The 20021-nt window shown below is 43.7% G+C and overlaps 1 protein-coding gene across 1 annotated transcript in view; it reads left to right on the top strand.

Moving 5' to 3' along the window:
• cntln (centlein, centrosomal protein) overlaps positions 1 to 19620 on the top strand; it is a 101784-nt gene extending 82164 nt beyond the window's left edge. Inside the window, exons 25-27 of the mRNA XM_079553830.1 lie at positions 1916 to 2113; positions 7948 to 8022; positions 19035 to 19620. Coding sequence (XP_079409956.1) covers positions 1916 to 2113; positions 7948 to 8022; positions 19035 to 19145 — 384 coding nt within the window. The 3' untranslated portion in view covers positions 19146 to 19620. The remainder of the gene's footprint in view (positions 1 to 1915; positions 2114 to 7947; positions 8023 to 19034) is intronic.
• Positions 19621 to 20021: the final 401 nt, after the last annotated feature.

Below are 20021 nucleotides of genomic sequence, written 5' to 3'. Positions count from 1 at the left end.
ATGCATACTGTCGTTGTGTCCTTGGGCAAGACACTTCGCCCTACTTGCCTCCAGTATCTGCGTACATTGGGTGTATGAATGAGAGAGTGAATGGGTGACTGGTTCCGTACTGTAAAGCACTTTGGGCCTAATAAAGGTAGAGAAGCGCTGTATAAGTTGGTCCAATTACCATTTCCTGCAGAGGTGTGGAGCTCCACTGATCATGTGTGTCTCCATCAGCTGCATTCAGACTCTTTCTGTTTTTTAGGGTTTCTGGTGGGTTTTCTGGATGAAATGTATAGGTAACCATGGAGGCAGTTCCATCAGCAAAGAAAATCTACAAGAAAACATAAGAAACAATTGATCCTGGAGTCCTACAGGCCACTGGGATTGAAAGTAAAGGCGTCATTTCAACCACCCATCCAGCCACTGGGTCACTGAAAGGTCAAATACGCGTCAATATAAACTTTTATTATTATTACTCTGATTACTATTTATTATTGTCACTTTCTGTATATAATGTACTTTTTAAAGAAGAAAAATGTGCTGTTATAATGGTATACCTTGAAAAACATACCTGAAATTATATTTTATTTTAATAGCACACATTTCGATATTCTGGAATACTTAGTCCATTTCCCTCGTTCGGTCCGTTCAGAGAGAAAGGGCAAACATCATGGAAGATCTGTGGATAAACCTCCAGAGAGTAAACTAAATATTCAAAAGATTGAGCATAAAGCATAATGCAACACTGTTCATTAGGAACTGAAGCCCAGACTATGCTGTTCAACGTCTTAAATTTCTACACATCTATCTTTAATAGCCAAATGGAAAATGGCCATGTTGCAGATTTGTTTTGGTTTTTATCAAAATGGCATTCTCTGTCCCTATAAATACAATTAATGAGCACTATACACTTAAAACTCACTGCCTCTGTAGTAAACGTGCAACACTGGTTCATCTGTGGGGGGCATCAAATGTAGTGCGCAGTCAGCAAACTCCAGAGAGGACAACTACAGGCTCTGCACCTGTGTGAAATTACAGCAGAGATGTTCGCAGCTATTATTCCTTTTATTGTAATGCGCCGGAGTATTATCATTTGTCTGGGCACATTGAGTACTTATTATGTGCTCAATTGCATCCAGTCCAAGAGCAAATCGGACTTCGTTTTCTTTCTTTTTTTTTTCATATTTGCTTTTGTTTACTGCCCATTCTTCCGCTTCCCTCAACTGACCATCTACTCCAAGGTCAGCTTTTCAGCCGGCTTACAAGGGAATGATACTGAAGATTATTGCCTCGATCAATAAGCTCAAAATGAAGCAAAGGGGAGTTGGCTTTATTGACTTTCCCGTGTACAGTGGCAGTTTTAACATTTAATTGTCTCTCTAGTATTTAGCCCAAACTCCCACTTTGCGGCAGTCAAACCGGCCCGGTCCGGTGATGGCCTGGGATGGCGCGGTTCACTCGGGCACCATTTTGGAACGGGGCCCCCTCGTAGCTCAATTATTAACCGCATTATGCTGCCCCCGTTGTACTTTACCGAGACATCCCGAAAAGCAAATAAATAAATGAATGGCTAGTCTTTTTCTGTGGGTCTCTCTCGCTCTCTCTGATGCACGATTCTTGCCAGTCGGGGGAGATTTTTTTAAGCAAAACTCGGGGTGCGTTTGATATCAAAGCGGCGTTCCCCTCAGCTCTCAATCGACGGGGCAACAAACCCTCAGGTCCACATTCCTACAAGGGAGCGTGAGGTGAAGCCAATGAGAATCTGAGAGTGTCAAACTCAATATTCCTCCATAATGTACCAGGGCTCTCTGGCGCATGCTTGATCAATTTCATTTATTCATCTGCCAGGCAAGCGCTATCCCTCTTGTTTTTCTATATCCATTTCATCATCCCCGTCTCTGACTCTTTTTAAAAATATTTCTTTCTGCAGGCCCTGGCCAGCGAGATACTTTTAGACGTTGGTGAGGTCAAGCAGCAGTTGATGAAGAAGCGGAGGCAGAGGCAGGAGAGCGCTGTGGCAGCAAAGGGCGGCCTCTCAGCCAAGAGCATGATCAAAGCCAAGAGCATCGCAGCCTCCATCCTCAATATGTCGGAGAACGATCTAGCCGACATAATGGACACTGATCAGGTAAGGCCAGGGGACGACAGCTCACACAAACGCCAACTTTCCCGATCCATACCACGTGAAGATTATGCCCACAGCTCTCCACGTACCTGTAATAGATTTGTACAAGTGTAAAATATTCCCCCCAAAGTTTCTGACGGTTTTACTTAGTAATTACACCAGAGTAATGGCAAAGACATTATTAAATCAATCATCGACTTGCTGCTCGAAGCCTTTGCGTTTGTCAATTGAGACAAAATGAGTGGCGTGGAGAAGTGCGGAAGAAACTTCGGTTCATCATCTCTGATCAGTTGGGTTGGCCTTAGCTAGTAGGAAAACATAAGCCCACCACTTTTACCTGTAGCTAACTATGTTTAGCCTCTCATCATGTGTCTCTGACCTTCTGGTATTGATGCGTGCAACAAGAACGTGTCAATATCTTGTTTTTAAAAGTGTACTAAGCACGCAGTTATCCATCCTGTAAGTTTGAGTGAAGTTTGTAATCATAATAGTTTACGGCTCTGAAAAAGCTATCAGCAGTAATCAGCTGCTTGATCTAAAAGTGTACAAATTAATCAAATATAAAGAATTAAGCTAATGCAATCATTTCATTATGGGTGTAAAGAATATCTCAAAAGGATGTGTCTGTTTGGTGGCGTTGTCTGTGTGTTGCTGACATGTTCTTTATCAGGGTTTTATGACAGTTTAATTACACCACATATTAACCCAGGGGTATCCAAACTTTTTTCATTGGGGCTGCATATCGAAGTGTAAATGCCGTGGTGGTCAGTACATTCATCTGGGTGCATGTAAGAGAGCTTTAAACCGTACCCCACACCTTTATTTAGACTTGGAACCTTAAAGCAGAACTAAGTAACTCGTGCCCCTAGAGGCCATGAGTGCCACTGCAGGTGTCGTAGCGTGTTTTTTACTCATTAATTGTCCGTGAGAGTAAATACTACGCTGACAGAAAAGACAAGGAGAGAGAGGGATATTGTACATCCAATTAGACAATAGAGATCATTGTTTTCACTTAGCCTGTTAGCTTCTTCTTCGTGATTCCATTAGTGTGTATTGGTAACTCCGACCCGGAGCAGGAAAAGTTGCAATTGTGGTTTTCTGACCAGAGACACCAGGGGGAGATGAAAGACCCCCCAATCATCCAATTAACACTTGTATTACTCCCAGAGGGACTACGAAAAGGATTAATTAAGGTAAACAAGTTACTCAAGCTTCTAATTGTGTGGAGTTATGGAAAGTGCCTTAACAAGTACAATTTCTGGAGATGTGTGCCAATTCAACAAAAAGTCTTCATGGCCACCGGGCAACACTTTGGGCATCACTGTAGTAAACCACAGTGTGGCTTTAAATGACACAACCTTTTTCTTTTCTTTGATTGGCCATGGTAATTTAAAAAAAAATATTGAAAGATATTTGGCTTTAAATAATCAGTTTTCTTAAAGGGGGTATACAGAGTTTAAAAATGTTAAAATGAAGTATTTTCCTCTCCTTTCATGCTACAGCCATGTCCTAATGTGTAGAATGAGCTCAGACCTATTCACTACAACTGCCTCTAAAATCCGGCACTGTCACTCAAAAAGGTGTTACTTCAGGTCCGAAGTCCCGTCATGCACGAGCTTAAAGGAATAGGCCACCGTTTTTACATACTAAGATATGTTCTTACCTCACTTTAGACGTGTTAATATATCCCCGTCTGGTCTTTGTCCGTGCTCTCTGCCAGGCAAACGGAGCACATACGCAGCCTCTCCCACATGTCACATAGCTCCGAAAAAGCTCACGATAGAAGCTACCAAGCTCTTCCACGTGTTCCCTATTTAAATAAAGTTACGTGAAGTGTTTTCATGCGAAGTATATTTACACAGAAATGTAGCATGTCGATTTTATAAGCAAATAAAAAGGGGGACTATATTGTGAGGCGTAATGATACGAGGAGTAAAACGTCCGCGCAGTAACTCCTAAAGGTTATTGACGGAAGTGAGCGGGGGAAGTCTTTAGGAGTTACTACGCGGACGCTGTGCTCCTCGTATCATTACGCCTCACAATATAGTCCCCCTTTTTATTTGCTTATAAAATCGACATGCTACATTTCTGGGTAAATACACTTCGCATGAAAACACTTCACGTAACTTTATTTAAATAGGGAACACGTGGAAGAGCTTGGTAGCTTCTATCGTGAGCTTTTTCGGAGCTATGTGACATGTGGGAGAGGCTGCGTATGTGCTCCGTTTGCGTGACAGAGCGCGCGGACAAAGACCAGACGGGGATATATTAACCCGGCTAAAGTGAGGTAAGAACATATCTTAGTATGTAAAAACGGTGGCCTATTCCTTTAATATAGAACCTGCAGTTACGCATAAGACCTGTGGTGGCAGTAGTGAGTATAAAAATTACCAACTTGCATCTAGTCCCTTTACATTTCGCATCTTGCTTACGGATATTGATATTGTAAGTACATTTTTATCACGATTGTGAGCAGTAAATAACAATAATTTTTTTGTTTTTTTTCTGGAAACCCCTAGAGAATGTGAGGTTCAGTCTTGAGTCTTGACAAATGTCTTTTCAGTAGGTACTTTCCTGAAAATCAGAAATAAACAAAAACGAAACAAGTGTATGTCTGCCTTGGCCAAAACGACTCCGTGGCCTATTCTCAAAGAGATCAGACATCTGTCAAGTAAATACAAGTTGAAGTGCTACTTTTTTTCCTTGTGGTCAAAATGGAAATTCATATCTTTCTATGGGACACAATTGTTGGTATTATTCTTTTTTTGTTTTGTTTTTTACTTTCTTTTCTAACTTGGTGGGCCTTTCCTCCCCCATAGATCATACCTATCTGTGTTCTCAATTAGTAGACCCACGTTACAATCTTCCTCCCTTCCCTAGGGACGTCCTCTATCTATCACCAGATGGAGAAGGTGCAGCGGGCACTTACTCACACTTGAAACCAATTTTAGCCGTTTTCTGCGCTGCTCCACCCAGGACATGACAGGCCACAGTTAGTCAATTGACAAAAAGTCGCCTTCATGAGAGCTGAAATATTGGTAGGTTAAATCACTCTCTCCTCGGCGCCACATGTTTTCTCCTGTGGATTAGGGGTGGTAAAAGGTAGTCTTGCTGTGGGCTCAGGGGCCTTTTGAGTTGTTGGTCCATCATGGCGTTCTCAAGTGCCTTATTATGATCCATTCTGATGCACTGTTGCTTTGTAGGAAATGTGTTTGTCAAATGATTTCTGCCTACTTTAAATGAGAGTGTAAAAATACATAATACAGGAATGCATTCATTGACATGCTCAAAATACCTTATTAGAATCAAAATCGTATTCCTATGATGAGCTCTTCCAATTACAGAAGATACAGGCTTTACTTTGTTGAATTGTTGAATAAAGTACATGGTTGTTCAGTCTATCAACACCGGATGAGGGACACAAATAAATCTTAAAACTTTCCTGAAAGAGCTTTTTACTTTTTATATTTATTGCTTAGTACAATAATACAATGCAAATTTAGTGGAAAATAGATTAAAACAATTCTTAAATTGGCTGTTAAATTGAGGATCTTAACTATAATATAATCCTCTGTTGTATTTGATAAACATTTTTATACGTATAAAATAGTAAATCATAGTGGATGGGTTTTTCTTTGAACCTGATGACATGAAGTTATATGGATGTCTCAATAGTATTTATCCGATCGAACACACGCCCAGAGTATTCACATATTCACTCATGCTTGTACAATACCAGTGTACCGAGTGAAGCCCCAGGCTCACAGGGATTCACTTACTTTCACTTATACTTTAAAATGAGAAAAGTTCATTGCCAACAACTTTACTTAAGTATGGGAGTTTTTCTTCGTGATATGTTTTGAGACACATTTTTGATGCCATCATGTTTGCAGATGTTGGGAGCGGATGACCTGTTGATGACAACCTGTGTTTTGGCATTTGTCAAAAGATATTTTCAACTTCTGGCATATTCTTTCATAACGGATTAGCAAGTCTGTATAGTTCTCATGTTTCAGTTGAGAGGCCTGTACTTGACCTTTATAGATCATAGATCATTGTTGCTCCTAAACATAACCCAGCTACTAGTTTGAAATCAATCAACCGTTTATTTGTAACACGTCTTTCAAATGTGTAAGATATGTTTATGTATTAGACTCTAATATATGCATGCTTTCTTTTGAATTGGCTGATGTCCATGCTATTTTGCTGTTCATGTGTAATAATTATTTATCTTTACTTGCTTATTTCGCAATGTTTTGATGCTAATAGACCATGAGTTTCTCTTTTATTTTTTAGAAACTGAAACGTTGGCATGTGTGTGCAAGTCCTGTTGTCTAATTTTTAACCTTCAGAACTTTGGGTAAAATGGAGTAAAGAGCGGCGAGAGACAAGTAGCAAATTGGGGATTCAAAGCCACCATGCTGATATTGGCCTTAACCACTCAAATAGCATGTGTGAGGTTGTTATGAGTTGATTGCATTTGGTTTGATTGTATTTTCAATTGTTTTGCAGTACATATAGTTCAAAATAAGTCAGAGCCCGGAATGTAAGGGATGCACTAAAACAATTACCCTGTTTTCCTAGTTCTGATTAAGAACGCATTGACTACGCATCAAATGCATTACTTGAATACAAGAACTGCACACACAGCTTCCACTGAGCTGTGGAGCTGCAGTTTTATTTCTCTGCTTCTTCCAGCAGTGTTTATCCGAGCACCACTGAGGGTCGAGCAGCCAGAGGCTCCCTGGGCATCTTGTTGTGGAGTTAATGATCCAGATGTAATAAGACTATAATTGCCAGGCCAGTTTGTTTTGTGCCTAATGTTAGAAGGAGTCAGAGTGCTGTTATATATCTATCAAGGGTGGACAAGCACAGTTATCCTCGCACATGCACTGTTTGGCCTTGTGGGAAGCTTCAGGGCGCTGCAGTCGCAAAGACCCTCCCTCTCTGTTACAACTAATTCAACAGCAGCAGTTACTCTATGCACTGGTCAGTATACAGGCCTCCCACAAATGACACAGGTGTTTTCTTCACAGATACCTGCAGAAATATGCAAAAGAACAATAGCAAAGATAGTTCTTTTGAGAGCAGTATTTTATTTTTTTTTAATACCTACTAGCGGCAAGGTGGCATACTAGTTAGCGCTCCCTAATTATTATTGGATTTGTTATGTGTTGGTTGCCAGTTATATTTCTACCTAACTACCGCGATTACTGGGAAGTTTTTTATTTGATTGAATGGGTTTGCCTTGGGTTTGAAACTGAAAGTTGGGGGAAAAGTTCAAAGTGATGTTTTGTGAGCCTTGCAAACTGTGGACTGTCCAAAATAACTATTCACCAGTCAGCAAAGTGGAACTGCTCCCCCACTGTCCCTGCGATGTGGTACAAGGCCTATCGCCCTATTTCAAACAGCAGCACCTGGGGTTCGAAGTGAAGAGGTAGCACATTCGTTCCGAAGCGCACGCGGCCCGACTTCTGTTCATTAGCGCTAACAAGGCTACCACTCTGCTAGCTCTTTATACATAAGTAGCATGCAAGTGTATGCTGGCGGTCCATGCCACTGGTCTCCCGGGAGCTCCTTCAAGGTCCTGCCTGGCGCACTGCAATTCAGCCCTCCAGCAAGAGACTCGGAGAGCGCGGGGCAAAGATTAGTGGCATGTGTGAAGTAGCAGGCGTAAATCGAGTCCTTGCACTTTGCGCAGTTCACTTTTGGACAAGCCAACAACGTGGAATTGTTATCCTTGTTATCAAATGCTATGTGTCTAAATACAAACTAACCATTACTTTGGAGATATACCGTATTTTGCCATTTAAAGGCTGTGTTTGATCTATTTTCAGGAAACAGTGGCTTATTCAGATGGTCCCGGAGATCAGCTGTGGATGGACCATTTTCATCATATTCTTCAACAGAAGGTTAGTCAAATGGATAAGAAAAATTGTGCAGCTTCCTTTTAAGTGCATGTTTGTAAATAGGAAATTTAATTGCAATCGTTTATCAATTGCTTCAAACTATATTATTATTACAAATAAGTGTAACGATGATTTTTCATGGAAAGAAGATACACATCTCATTCTTCTTTATTTCATGGGTATATGAGAATGAATTTTCTAGTATAGAAACGGCTAAATCGTTATCTCTTAGCATTCTATTTCCATCTTGTTGCCTGTCCAAGCACTGTTTTGGTTGTGCATCATGCAGTGTATTTTACTGTGGGTATTTTTACTACTATATTGTCTTAGGGCCATGGTACTTTTTTTCTTTCTTTTTTCCTGATCCAACAGTGCAACAGTGTGGGTTTTTTTACGGCCTCAACACAGTGACACAAGGACACATTTGTTTTTGTCATGCCATCCTGCCTGGAGTCAGGCGCTCTCCAGGGCCCTGATCCGCTACCAGTTGCATTTGCACAAAACACACACACACGTACCAAAAAAAAAAAAAAAAAAACAGCATCAGATTTACTTTCCCAAGCAGCACCGCAGATAGAGAGCCAGATAAAACAAAAGAGGCTGTACGTCGTGAGTCTTTGTGAGCCACTTATGTTTGAGCGGAGCCAGAGTGGAGGGCTGTCAGCGCCCCGTGATACGGTTTGTATGACTGTGCGCGCCTGTGCTGTTGTCAGCGGCAGCCGCAGGCACTCATGCGTCGCCTCCGCACCACGACACACACCAGACACTGCTCTCTTGTTCCCCAGATCTTCTCCTGACCTTTGCACCTTGCGTACCCCCCCTCCCCACACACACACACACTTCCTCCTGCCCCCTCCCACACCAACACACACAAGACCCCATCCATGTTTTTCCCTTCTAGCTGGACAGCTCCTCAGTCCCTGTTCTCCGTCTCTCCATGCCATCCCTCGGCTGTCCCGCCACCCGCTCGCGCTCTCTCTCTCTCCCTCTCTCCAGCTCAGACCCCGAGGCAGCTTGTTAGTGGGGAACTAAATATTGATTTGGCGGGCCTGTCGATGCCGGGAGAATGAGCTAGTGTCCACCAGAGACCTCGACACCGGCAGCCTGCTATCGACGTTTTCCGTGGGCAGAAACAGGGGGGTGGTGGAGAGGGAGGGGGGGGTCAGTGGGATGTGGGATGGGTGGGTGGGGGGGTGACTGTGTGGAGATGCTGCGGGGAGAGGCGGAGGAGGGAGAGCAGGGTATGACAAGGCTGAGACTCGCCCCGAGGGACCAGCGCAGTCTTCCCCACTGCACTTTTTCTATCCCCTTTCAAGTCCATCGTCTGCAGTTTTTTTTGTGTGTGTTTTTTCTTTCTTTTTTTTACCTCTAATCCTGTACTTTACTCTGTCTGCACCAGCTGTTTGCATTCATAGTTGTGGCACATAGGACAAGGCGGTTCCATGGACCATTTTTTTAATATTTTTTAGTGTTTTTCCAGTCCAGAATAGTTATTATTTGCTTTTATATTTTGCAGGTGGCACCCCTTAAAACCCCTGTACCTGATTTTATTCTCCACTTTAAAACATTGACAGAGGAAGCTTCTTAAGTGTAAACTCTTTGTGATGTAACTCATCCCTAACAATTCTTCATGTTGATAATTTCATTAGCATGTTACACAACTTTCGAGACGCATTTGTGAAAGGTAGTGCCAACAACTAGCCTTGGGTTTCACTCTAGAGAAGTCATGCACTGCCTCTTTAACGCTGATTAGATGATAAGCAAGTGCAGTTTTTTGTACTGTTTATAAAATCCACTGGACCCTTGTACTTTCGACAGCATTGCAGTCAACAGAGCAAGCTTGTCTCACCCTCTCCTCCCTGTGATAGTCTATGAAGGGCTCAGCGAGCGGAACATGTGTGAAGTGCCCGGCCTGTCACCCAGCCTGTGACACTAATAACACACTCCCCTAATAGTTATATGATCTTCACACACTTCTGCGCCGATAAAAAGACACGGACAGAAATAGACGTTGTGGAAGGAAGAGAGAGCTCCGTGTCCTTAACTAGTGCGAGCTGTCACCGTGAGAGGATGAGACAGTGTGGTACTTCTGCGTGTGCGTGAACTCCCAGCCCAGCCTCATCTTGTCACTGTCAGGGTCTAATGGAGCTGCCAGTGGGACAGCACTTTATTATCGCAGTGGCCCTGTCAATACAGAAGCCATCAGTCACTGCGGTGTAGTGCAAGTGTGGCTCTAAGGCGAAGGAAGTGTGTGTGTGTGTGTCCGTATCTTTGTGTTTGGACAGTTTGTTTGCCATCACTGTCATGCACTGCCACATGTCAACGTAATGAGAGGGAGAGACGGCTCATTTGCTAACACTTGAGGATGGTATGATTTGAGATGGTGCTCCTTTTATAGATGACGGACAAACGGATGTCCAAAGTTTTCATCCAAGTGTTAAAAAGTAATCCACAGTATCCAGTGATGCTTCTATTATATGACATGTGATCACATGGCCACGCATGACTGGCAAAACAGATTTTTGAACGAAGAGTTGGGTTGTTGGTCCCAGACAGGCAGGTGAATTGTGGATTAAATATTTGCATTTGAACTACAGGATGCTCCCTTAATGCCCAAGAAGTGGCATAGATTTTCCAAGCCCCCCTAACAGACTCCCCACTTGTCCACTCAAAAGCAAATGAAACATAGCATTCATTTCCTGGTCTCCCCTCTGCACTGGTGAGTTAATGAAATCAAAGCGCACTCCTCTCAGTAGAGAGCCACCATAGGCGAAGCTCCACTCCAGGACCCTGGGACAGGCTGGTGTAATAATGATTGGCGGGCCGGGGGGTGTGCTGGATGGCTCTACCGCTGCACCATGAATAAGGCCCGTGCTGAAGATGGAGTGTCCGTGTGGGCCAGGGGGTCCAGGCACCGGCCCGGGGAAGCATTGATTTAATTGCCTTTGGTTTATTTGTGGAGTCCTAATTATTGACTGGAGGTAGAATTTAATGGGCCGAGTCTTTATGAAGACAGGGAAATGACTGGCTTCTGCTGCTGCCCCATAATGAACACCAGCAGCCCGTGCACACAGGCATGCCGCATCCCTCCTGATCATTTTTCACACTCATTTTATCCACACACACGGCCGTCCCGAGCCTCATGACAGCATAATAACATTTAAAAAGTCATTGACTCTGTTGATTTCTTTATGAGAGGACAGTGCTTTGGTTTACTGGTATGGGGTGGCGCTCGGGGCCTGCTAATATTTACCTCGCAATGACGCCCAAGGGAGACGTCCAGGCATCACTTCTTATCAGCTTCCCGACCATAACAAGCAGGTGAAGATTAGGACAGTGGCAGAGACAGGCCGACCAATCAGGAGTGGTCGTGTTCTCCACATCAAAGCTGTTTATGCGCAATCTGCCGGCCTGTAATAATTCCTGTAATTGGAAGCCTTTATCGAACTTTAGGGATGTTTGCTGCGGCTCGATGCTATGAAGGTAAATGGCATCATTTATCTCTAAATAACATACTTTACTATTCATGTCGCTCCTTGTCAAGTGCTCCAGCCCTGTAGTCCCCTCCGCTGGGATTACTTCATTAACCCTCGGAATTAGACATATCAAAGGCTCCAGAGTGCTAAAGTTTCTGGGCGAGTGTACTGCGTGGCTCATTATGCCTTTGTGATGACAAGGAACAGCTCTGAGTCGTACACTTCTCTCTATAGGAAAGTGACTCTAATTAAGCTTCGTTTAATGATTGAGCTAATTAAATCAGCCACTCTTTTGTGTTTGTGTGCGCGCGGAGGGGACCCGAGCTCAGCCTTTGTACTGTAAATATGCCATAGAACAAGCGGGGCATCCCCTGGAGAGGGCTCATTATGCCCGAGCGCGCTGTGACTTCCTCTGTTAACTTTCACATAAATAGAAACTGGAGATGGAGATTATCGGTGATGATACATAATCCTCGGACTACTATTGTGGGGATTACTTAACCAGGCGCGCTTCTTCTTCTTTTGCCTGTTCAAGTGTCGCCATAGCGATGCATCTACCTCCATTTACGCCTGTCTTCTGCTTCTGCCACGCTGTAGTGTAGTCAAGTATTTCCCTTTGTTTAAAGCTGTAGTAGAAGACACTAGCAAGAAGTAATTGTACATTATATATTACAAGTTTTTCTTCTTTTTGACATCATCATCACCTTATTTTGCTATTTCTCAAGGGTACGCAAGTGAGCATTAGTGCCACACTTCTACCAAGGCCTGCACAATGAATCGCAATCAAATTAAAATAACTATTACTATTAGTATGACTACATTCTATTTTCTAGGTAGTCTCTTCATCAGCCTTTGCAAACTACACATTATCCCTGTGTCTCTGTGTCTGTTTTAAACCTTCTAACTTTGGAGTTTAGACAAATCTCTGCAAGTCTCATGGTTACGGCTGCTACACGTATGGCGGAACACTGTTCTGTTCTGTTTTCCAAAAGCGACTACCTTCGAGCTTTAGTGCTGCTCAGTAGATTAGCTCGCCCAATGAGCCACACTCTTAACCACTCCTGTGATCACAGAGTTCTACCTTAAGGTTGCGTCTCTTTTGTATGGATATCACCCCCTCTATATTTATCCCCCAATCAGGCCCGAATCACCTCATTTTCACACCTAATGAGTGCAGCAACCTGCAACAAAGACCCGGTGTTTAATCTAGGCCCTATTTAGGTCACATCCCTAACAAATGCGCTCTGAAAATGATGTTTCCAAACAACGCGTATCAAGAAAAAGGGGAGATTTTTAATTACAGTATTTGTGGCCCCAAGTGTCCAATTCCCTTTCATATCAGTCTCCTGTGGCCTGCGGGAGAGGAGAGCGGGATCTTCTCCCACTGTTGGGAAGGTAATTATAAAGCAGAGGGAGAGAACAGGCTGGTCCGTGCGCTCCTTTACCTGAGCCGCGGCGAATGTGACAGATTCATTATAGGAGATAATCAAATGCAAGACTTTTGAGTTGGTGCCTTTGTGCTCGGGCCTTTTTTTAATCTATTTATCATGTTGTTGTTGTTGTTGTTATTCCCTTGTTTGATCAAATTGATTTTCAAACAAAAGTGAGAGGATCAAAGATCAAAGAGCGCCTTTTTTTCATCTCTGATAAAACTACTGTAACTACCTCTGCCTTACCTTGAGTAGTGGCCTAGATTGGAGACTCCGTATCAGCCAGGGACTGCCTGGGAAGATGATGGGAATAGTTCACTTGGATAATGCTTTTGTCATAGCCGGACATTCCTTCAGCTCTGTATCAAGCCAAGCCAAGTCTGTCTTTTGTTTAGTGTCAGCTAAATACTAAGAGCTGATCATTGTACCCAGACAAAGCCTTAAGATTTTGGGATAGTCTCCGGTTCTCAAAGATGTACCGTGTGAATGATGTTGGTTTTGGGGCATCGTAAAGCACGGTAAGACGAGGCCTTGGATCTGCTTCTGTTTGCTGCTGCGTCTGATGCCCTTCCGTGTCCCTTTTCGGCTTTGCGCTTGTTCGTCTCAACTCAATCCTTCTTGTTTTATATCCAGCCGCTTGACACAGTCTCCACTCCGAACAAATTGGGCCCTTGGAAATAATTGCACTAACCTGTTTCGGGGGAGAGGACAAAAGAGCCTGAATGATCGATCTTTTAGGTAAAAAAAAAAAAAAAAGAGTCTGTGCGCTTAATGCCACTAGCAGACAATGGTCACAGGAGCGCTCCAACTTTGAGCTGCACTTTGCCTGGAGGTGTGCCCCGGGCTGCAGAATAGCAATGTCACTTAATTGGCTCGTGAAACCACCTTTTGCTTGCAGCCCCTGTCCTTGTCTCGAAGTCGCGCACGCACACACTTCGCACACACATCCCACTGTCAGCGGCGGTGCTTCTCCACGTCAGTTCACTTCTAAAACATGTTCATGAAATCATAGCAGGACAAAAGGTCTACTCTGGAGGGCCTGTTGAATAGTAATGGACGGGAGTTAGCGCGGCTTAATGCTACACTAGCTATTTTAGTGTAGCCAAAGGGGACAGGGGCCTCTTGCACAAAAAAAAAAAAGCAGCGCTTGCGTTGCCTAGCGCCGTTGCTGATGCCAAGAGGGACAGGAAGGCCGGCTAAATCAACTGTAGCATAACATTAGTGCCAGTTCCTAACAGTGATTGAAGCCGCCCAGGGGATAGCCGCGATCCTACCGCAGGCCTGCTGGGCCACCTGCACGGGGAGGGCATCTGGAAGAAAGGGAATAGCGCGTGAGGTGGAGGGGCCAACGTGAGTCAGGGTGTGGGCGCTCCTGTTGTCTTTATTTTACAAACTTAGAACGCTATGCGGCTCTTAGTCACACCACAGGGAGAGGCGTAAGAGAGGAGCGGGGTGTATCGAAAGCATTTCATCAGCAGCAAGATTTGGCAGGTTTATTTCTATGGTGCAGATGATAGACAAGTGATTCAGTGTGTTTTACAGAAGAGGTCGAGGAGTACATTGACTATCAAACTGATTTCATAGTCAAAGATGAGAACCGGCAAACTACTGATTACAGGTGGTGTTGTAATGAAGCTTAAGCGCAAATTCAACCTGGAAGACCTGCAACATTCATTCATCGCCTCGTCTCCTGCAGTTCTTCACAAATCATCCAATCACAGCCTTATCTCAAGCCACACCTTCGCAACAGCTTATCACCGCAGCTGCTCATTCCTGCTTCAGCCATTTCATCGCCCAGGGTCCCCTTCCTAACCTTCCTCGTCCGTCACTCGGTTGTTTCCCTGCTGTGCTGCGGCCCTCCTCCGCCCCTCCTCCACCTGGCCTCTCCTCAGCTCGTCCTACCACCATCAGTGTTTGGGCTCCGGGGGGAAGATTCTGTCTAACATTCATCATCGCCATGTATTTCATATCGTTAATGCAATCTTCTGCCGGGGTCTGAGCCCCAATAACGACTGAAACTTCCTAACGCCACTCTGTTTCTGTGAGTCTTTTTTAGGTTGAAATGTGGTTGGATAGGCTTTTTTCTAAACAGGGTCAAAATTTGTGAAAGTCAGCAAGTCCCAAGTTGGAACCCGTTTGTGCGTTTTCTCTGTGTTTTACTACTTCGCTTCATAAATTTGAGTATTCTGTTGCTTCCCTAAAAGTTTGAAAAACCGTGTCCCCTTTGTAAAACTCGTTGCACTTTTGAGGATAAAATGATCACGTTTGATGTTTACCTGTTGTTTACCCGTACTCCCACATCAGTTCCTTTAATGATCCCGTCTCCCTGCTCTCCGTGCGGTCCCTCAGAGCCCGGTGCTGTGGCTGCATGCGTCTCTATTTTGGTGTGTTTGTTTGCATACTTAGTGGCTGCGCGTGTAATTAGCTGATGAGGAAGCGCCGTGTGCCTGTGAGAGTGCCAGAGACTGAGGGGTGTTCCCACAGGAGCCACCAGGGGGAGATGTCTCAGCAGTTCCTTCAGCGTGGAGACCCTCGGAGGGATAGGCCTGTGCGTTTGAAGCATCCTTCTAGTGCGCTCACATCTTACAGCTTGGGTTCCGAGATTGTACTTTTAATGAAGAGGAGAGGAGCCAAAGTGGTGCAGTGACCTGAAAGCTACCGAGGAATAGGTAGCAACTGGTAAGAGTGTTTGCAAGTGGATCCAGAATGTACTTCCTTTTTTGTTACGGTAGATTTTGAGGTACATCGGCTGTTCTTTAAGAGTTCAAATAATTGTGACACCATGGTTTGCATCTCATCTAGTTCATTATTTTTATTACCCTGCCTGTGGGAAGAGCAATTCCTCATTGTTCAAGTTCAAGTCACACAGGATTTAAAGAGGGGGTATTATGCTTTTTTCAGCCACATAGCACCAGTCTATGGCACACTACAATGATGACGAAACCTTCTGTTGGTCTGTAAATGCAGTAAATTAGAATAACTGCCTTGTATAAAATTGCTCTTTCAAAATGGCGGTAGCGAAAGACTTGAAATAGGCCTCTGTCTCTTTAAGAACCTCTGACCCTTTCCGACACGCCCCCTCCACACGCTGTCTGTGGCATCACAACACTTTCTCCACAGTATTGAAACTACCATCGGTGCATTTTAATTTTTATTGTTGGAAAGGAGCTACTGTTTATCACTTTGTGAACAATGGCCACACAGGATATGATTTGGAGACAAACCTTCCACACCGGACGCTTGGAAGGGGCTCTTGCCTGAAAAATAACTGCTGTTTGGAGGCTTTCTCTTTGCATCTGCCATGCCCTATGGATCTCTAACTATACCCCCATGGACGACACCAGGATCTGCAGGAGCCCATACGATTCAAAGACGGACATTATCTGTGCAGGTGGACAGTGGTTTTTCGAGGTTACCCGTTAGCTTGTTATAATCGACTACAGCTCATTGTTGATGAAAAGTCTGCAATAAACCACAAATGTGTAAAGCCAGGCTCATTGTGTGATCATCGTAAAGGCTGCTTCAAGTAGTTGCCTGCTTTATTGACGTTATTTGTGCATAATATGCTGCGTATTTTCAATGAATGTTGTGAAGGTGAAGGTTGTTAGCTTGTCGTGGCTAATAGTGCCTTAGCTCCGGGAGAAAACCACTCGGCTACGACTCACTGTAGATGAAATGTGAGCAGTAAACTACAAAATCAACAAGCCAGGCTCAGTGTGTGATCATCATAAAGGCTGCTTCAAGCAGTTGCCTGTTTTAGTGACGTTTTCAATGCATAATATGCTGCTTGTATTCAGTGAATTTTCCCGTTAGCTTGTCGCGGCTAGCTTGTTAGCTCCGGGAGAAAGCCACTCGGCTATGACCCATTGTAGATGAAATGTGAGCAATAAACTTCCAAATCAACAAGCCTGGCTCCGTGTGTGATCATTGTTAAACGGTTCTTTATGTGTGTGGTGGTTTTATTGACTTTATGTGTGCATATTTCTCGTTTTCACGTGATGACTCGAGGTTTAGCTTAGCATTAGCTTTCTCCGGAGGCTCTGTGCATCATCAAGGCCCAGCGCAGAACCAGACACTGAAATAAGCGTTCTTGTCACCGGTTTTAATCCTGGGTGTTTCGGCAACAGAAACACTGATGTGTGTCTTTGTAAAAGTCTGCTGTGGCTCCGGTTCACAACACATGAAGCTAATCCTCCATGATGACTCTGTTTACATCTTAGGGCTAGACACTGCGGGGAGGGGGTTCTGCTGAGGAGCAGTGGTTGGTTACTCGGCTGGTGACGAAAGGTTGGAGGCGTATCCTGGAGGTCGAGGGCGTTTCCTGAAGGAATCAGGCGTTTTATCCCTAAAATGGCTTCCATCGGAGTTTTTACAGATTACTCAGAAATACGTGAATGTGCTAAGGCAACACTTCAGGCATGTTTTTAATGAGGGAATGACTTAATAACATGATGTAAAGCTTGAAAAAGTCGATTTTGCATAATACCCCCCCTTTAACAGGCTTAAGTCCGAGTCCAAGTTCACCTCTTAACCCCCACCTGAACCAAGCATATTCTCTCCAGGTGTGCTTTTCCCAAATCTAAAAGCTTCTTGAAAAAAGTGTCAAATAGCAACAAAGATGTGACGACAAAGGGACAAAAAAGCAACAAAAGATAACAGAAAAGTGACGAAAATGTGTGACGTAAAAGCAACAAAAGAGCAACAGTAAAGTGCCAAAAAAAAATGCGATGAAGAAGTGACCTAAATGTGTCACAAATAAGCAACAAAAACGGCACAAAAGAGCAACATGAACAAACAAACATGTGTCTTTGCTGTGAGCGGCTCACGTCTCGTAAGACCTGACTTGCCAAATATTTGGTCCATATCCAAATACATTTCAGAATAACCCACAAAAGTTCTTCAGAATGTGTAAGTCTGAGTCCAAGTCGTGTCACTATGATCTATAACTGTGTCATAGTCACAGCTCCATCCTTTTTAAGAAGAGTTTTCTTAAGTATTTCTTTATCAGTGTCTCCTTTATGGGCCGTCCTATGAAATCTGAACCTTTGACCTTAAAACTATCATTTAAAAGCTTGTTTAGAATGCCGTTTATCCAGAGGTCGGTAGTTCCTGTGACTTGTGAGATTAATCAGTCAAGTCTGTGGCCCTGGTCCACATCTTACCCTCAGAAGCTCACAAGTCAGAGTCCCAAATCCTCAGTTGGATGTCAAATCACAAGACTCAGAGATTACTTGGAAAACGAGTCACAAGTCAGCGTCTAGGACTTCGATTCTTTATCTCAGGTGGAGTTTGCACGTCCTCAGTATTTCTGAGTGCATTTCATCTGGGTTTACCCCTTTAACCTAAAAATAATAATAATAAATAATATGTTTATTGATAAGAACAGTGCATCTTACCAACATCTTTGCTAACTTGCAGTACTTGGTCTGGGCCTCTTTTTAGTTTGGTGATAAATGCCTCTTTTATCACACATGATGTTTTAAGTAGTTTTAAAATAGTGCTAGTATTAAGTAATAATAAGTGAATATTTCTGTGTAACAACTTGATCCTCCTTTATTGTAAACAACCAGGCTAGGAAGCTTCTTGTACAATACAACACGCAGAGACAACCGAGGGATTACACAAACATTAATGGTTAATATCATGTGAATGGTGCCTTTGATCAGGCCTCTTAATGACTGTGAAAACCTTGTGTTGATTTAGAGGAACACCCAAATGAGCCATAATGACCTGCTCTTTAGTTTCTCACCTTCATAAAGGAAAAGCACACATCTGACGGTCCTATATTCAACCCTTGTAATTGTCTGTGATTCCCCCAAGGACGTCATTTAGGTTCCCACCAAAGACGGGGCACCACCGGAGTCCTATGTGTGTCTCCAGCGATGCCTTGGGGCTTGTCTCAGGAAAATGATCCAACTCAAGTTCAACACCATAGGAAAAACAAATATTCAATGTTATGCTCCTCCATACTGCGTTGGCTTGGTGAAAGTCTTTGTCGGTTTACCATATCATTTGTATAATTGTGCCGTTCCCATTCCAAATCGGACATTTTGTGGCACGAGTGTGTTCTTCTTTTTCTTATCTCCTCTCCCCTCACCTCTGTGTGCAGATCCCTTCCGCCATCCAGCTAATGGAGGCTATGCGCTTGAAGATGAAGGAGAGGAAAGTGCTGACAGAAGAGCTGGCCGCGCTCGCAACACCAGTCAGCGAAAAAGCCTGACTCCCCGGACTGAGGCTGGGAAAACTGTCATCCACTCCTTCTCCACCCCTCCCTCACCTTCGGGGCCTGCTCTGTGGGGGCCGGGCTGATCCAAGCTGGGCCGGGGCAGCACTACCAATATTGGCGAGGAAAGCGGCACGCTGACGGCTCCACGCAGCAGCCAGCCTTTTGTAAATGAGCCCTGGACATCTGTGTTAGCGCACGCTGCACTACGTTCATCAGACGGCGCTCTTTAGAGGCCTGCTAATTTACTGCACAGCCACATCCGCCGTTTCTGTGCAAAATCCTGCAGTGATCAGGCAAATGCTTACGCTAAGATTCAACTTTTTTTCTTTTTTAACATTCAACACTTTTAATTTAGTTGGCACCTCAAGGACTTGGAGGTGCAGGGACCTGACCCAGCAATACTGAGTCAACACTTTGAGAAAGACAAGAGTGTAGCTCAAGAGAGGAAAGTCCACTTCATCGACTATGATGTAAAAATGCGTGTATTTATTTGTCAAATAAAGTACTGTTTTTCTGCTTTGTTCTTTTCTGTTCTCTTTACTGTGTTGTGCAACCCCAACAGATGACGTTTTGCTCTAGTACTCCCAACTCACATGGAAATGATGCGTTGCTAATAGTCTTGCAGACGTAAAAGATGTGTCTGATTTCGCTTTTTTTGGGCACGTCGTTTGTTTTTACAAGATGATTAATACAGTTAATGTTCTGCTAGCTGGAAACTAATTGTGTCACTTCCCATAAAACTATATCCAAACCAGAGTGTTAAATCACTTTTAAGGCTTGGCCCCATTAGGTATTTAAAAAACTGATTTGTCCATTTTTCAACGTATTTCCTTTTTTTCTTTTACTTTTCTTTTTACTGTAAGGCTTAAA

Source organism: Gobius niger (assembly GCF_951799975.1).
Source record: "Gobius niger genome assembly, chromosome: 3".
In the NCBI taxonomy this organism is placed as follows: Eukaryota; Metazoa; Chordata; class Actinopteri; order Gobiiformes; family Gobiidae; genus Gobius; species Gobius niger.
Note: the sequence above shows the minus strand (reverse complement) of the source record. Positions and strands in the feature narration are given on the sequence as shown.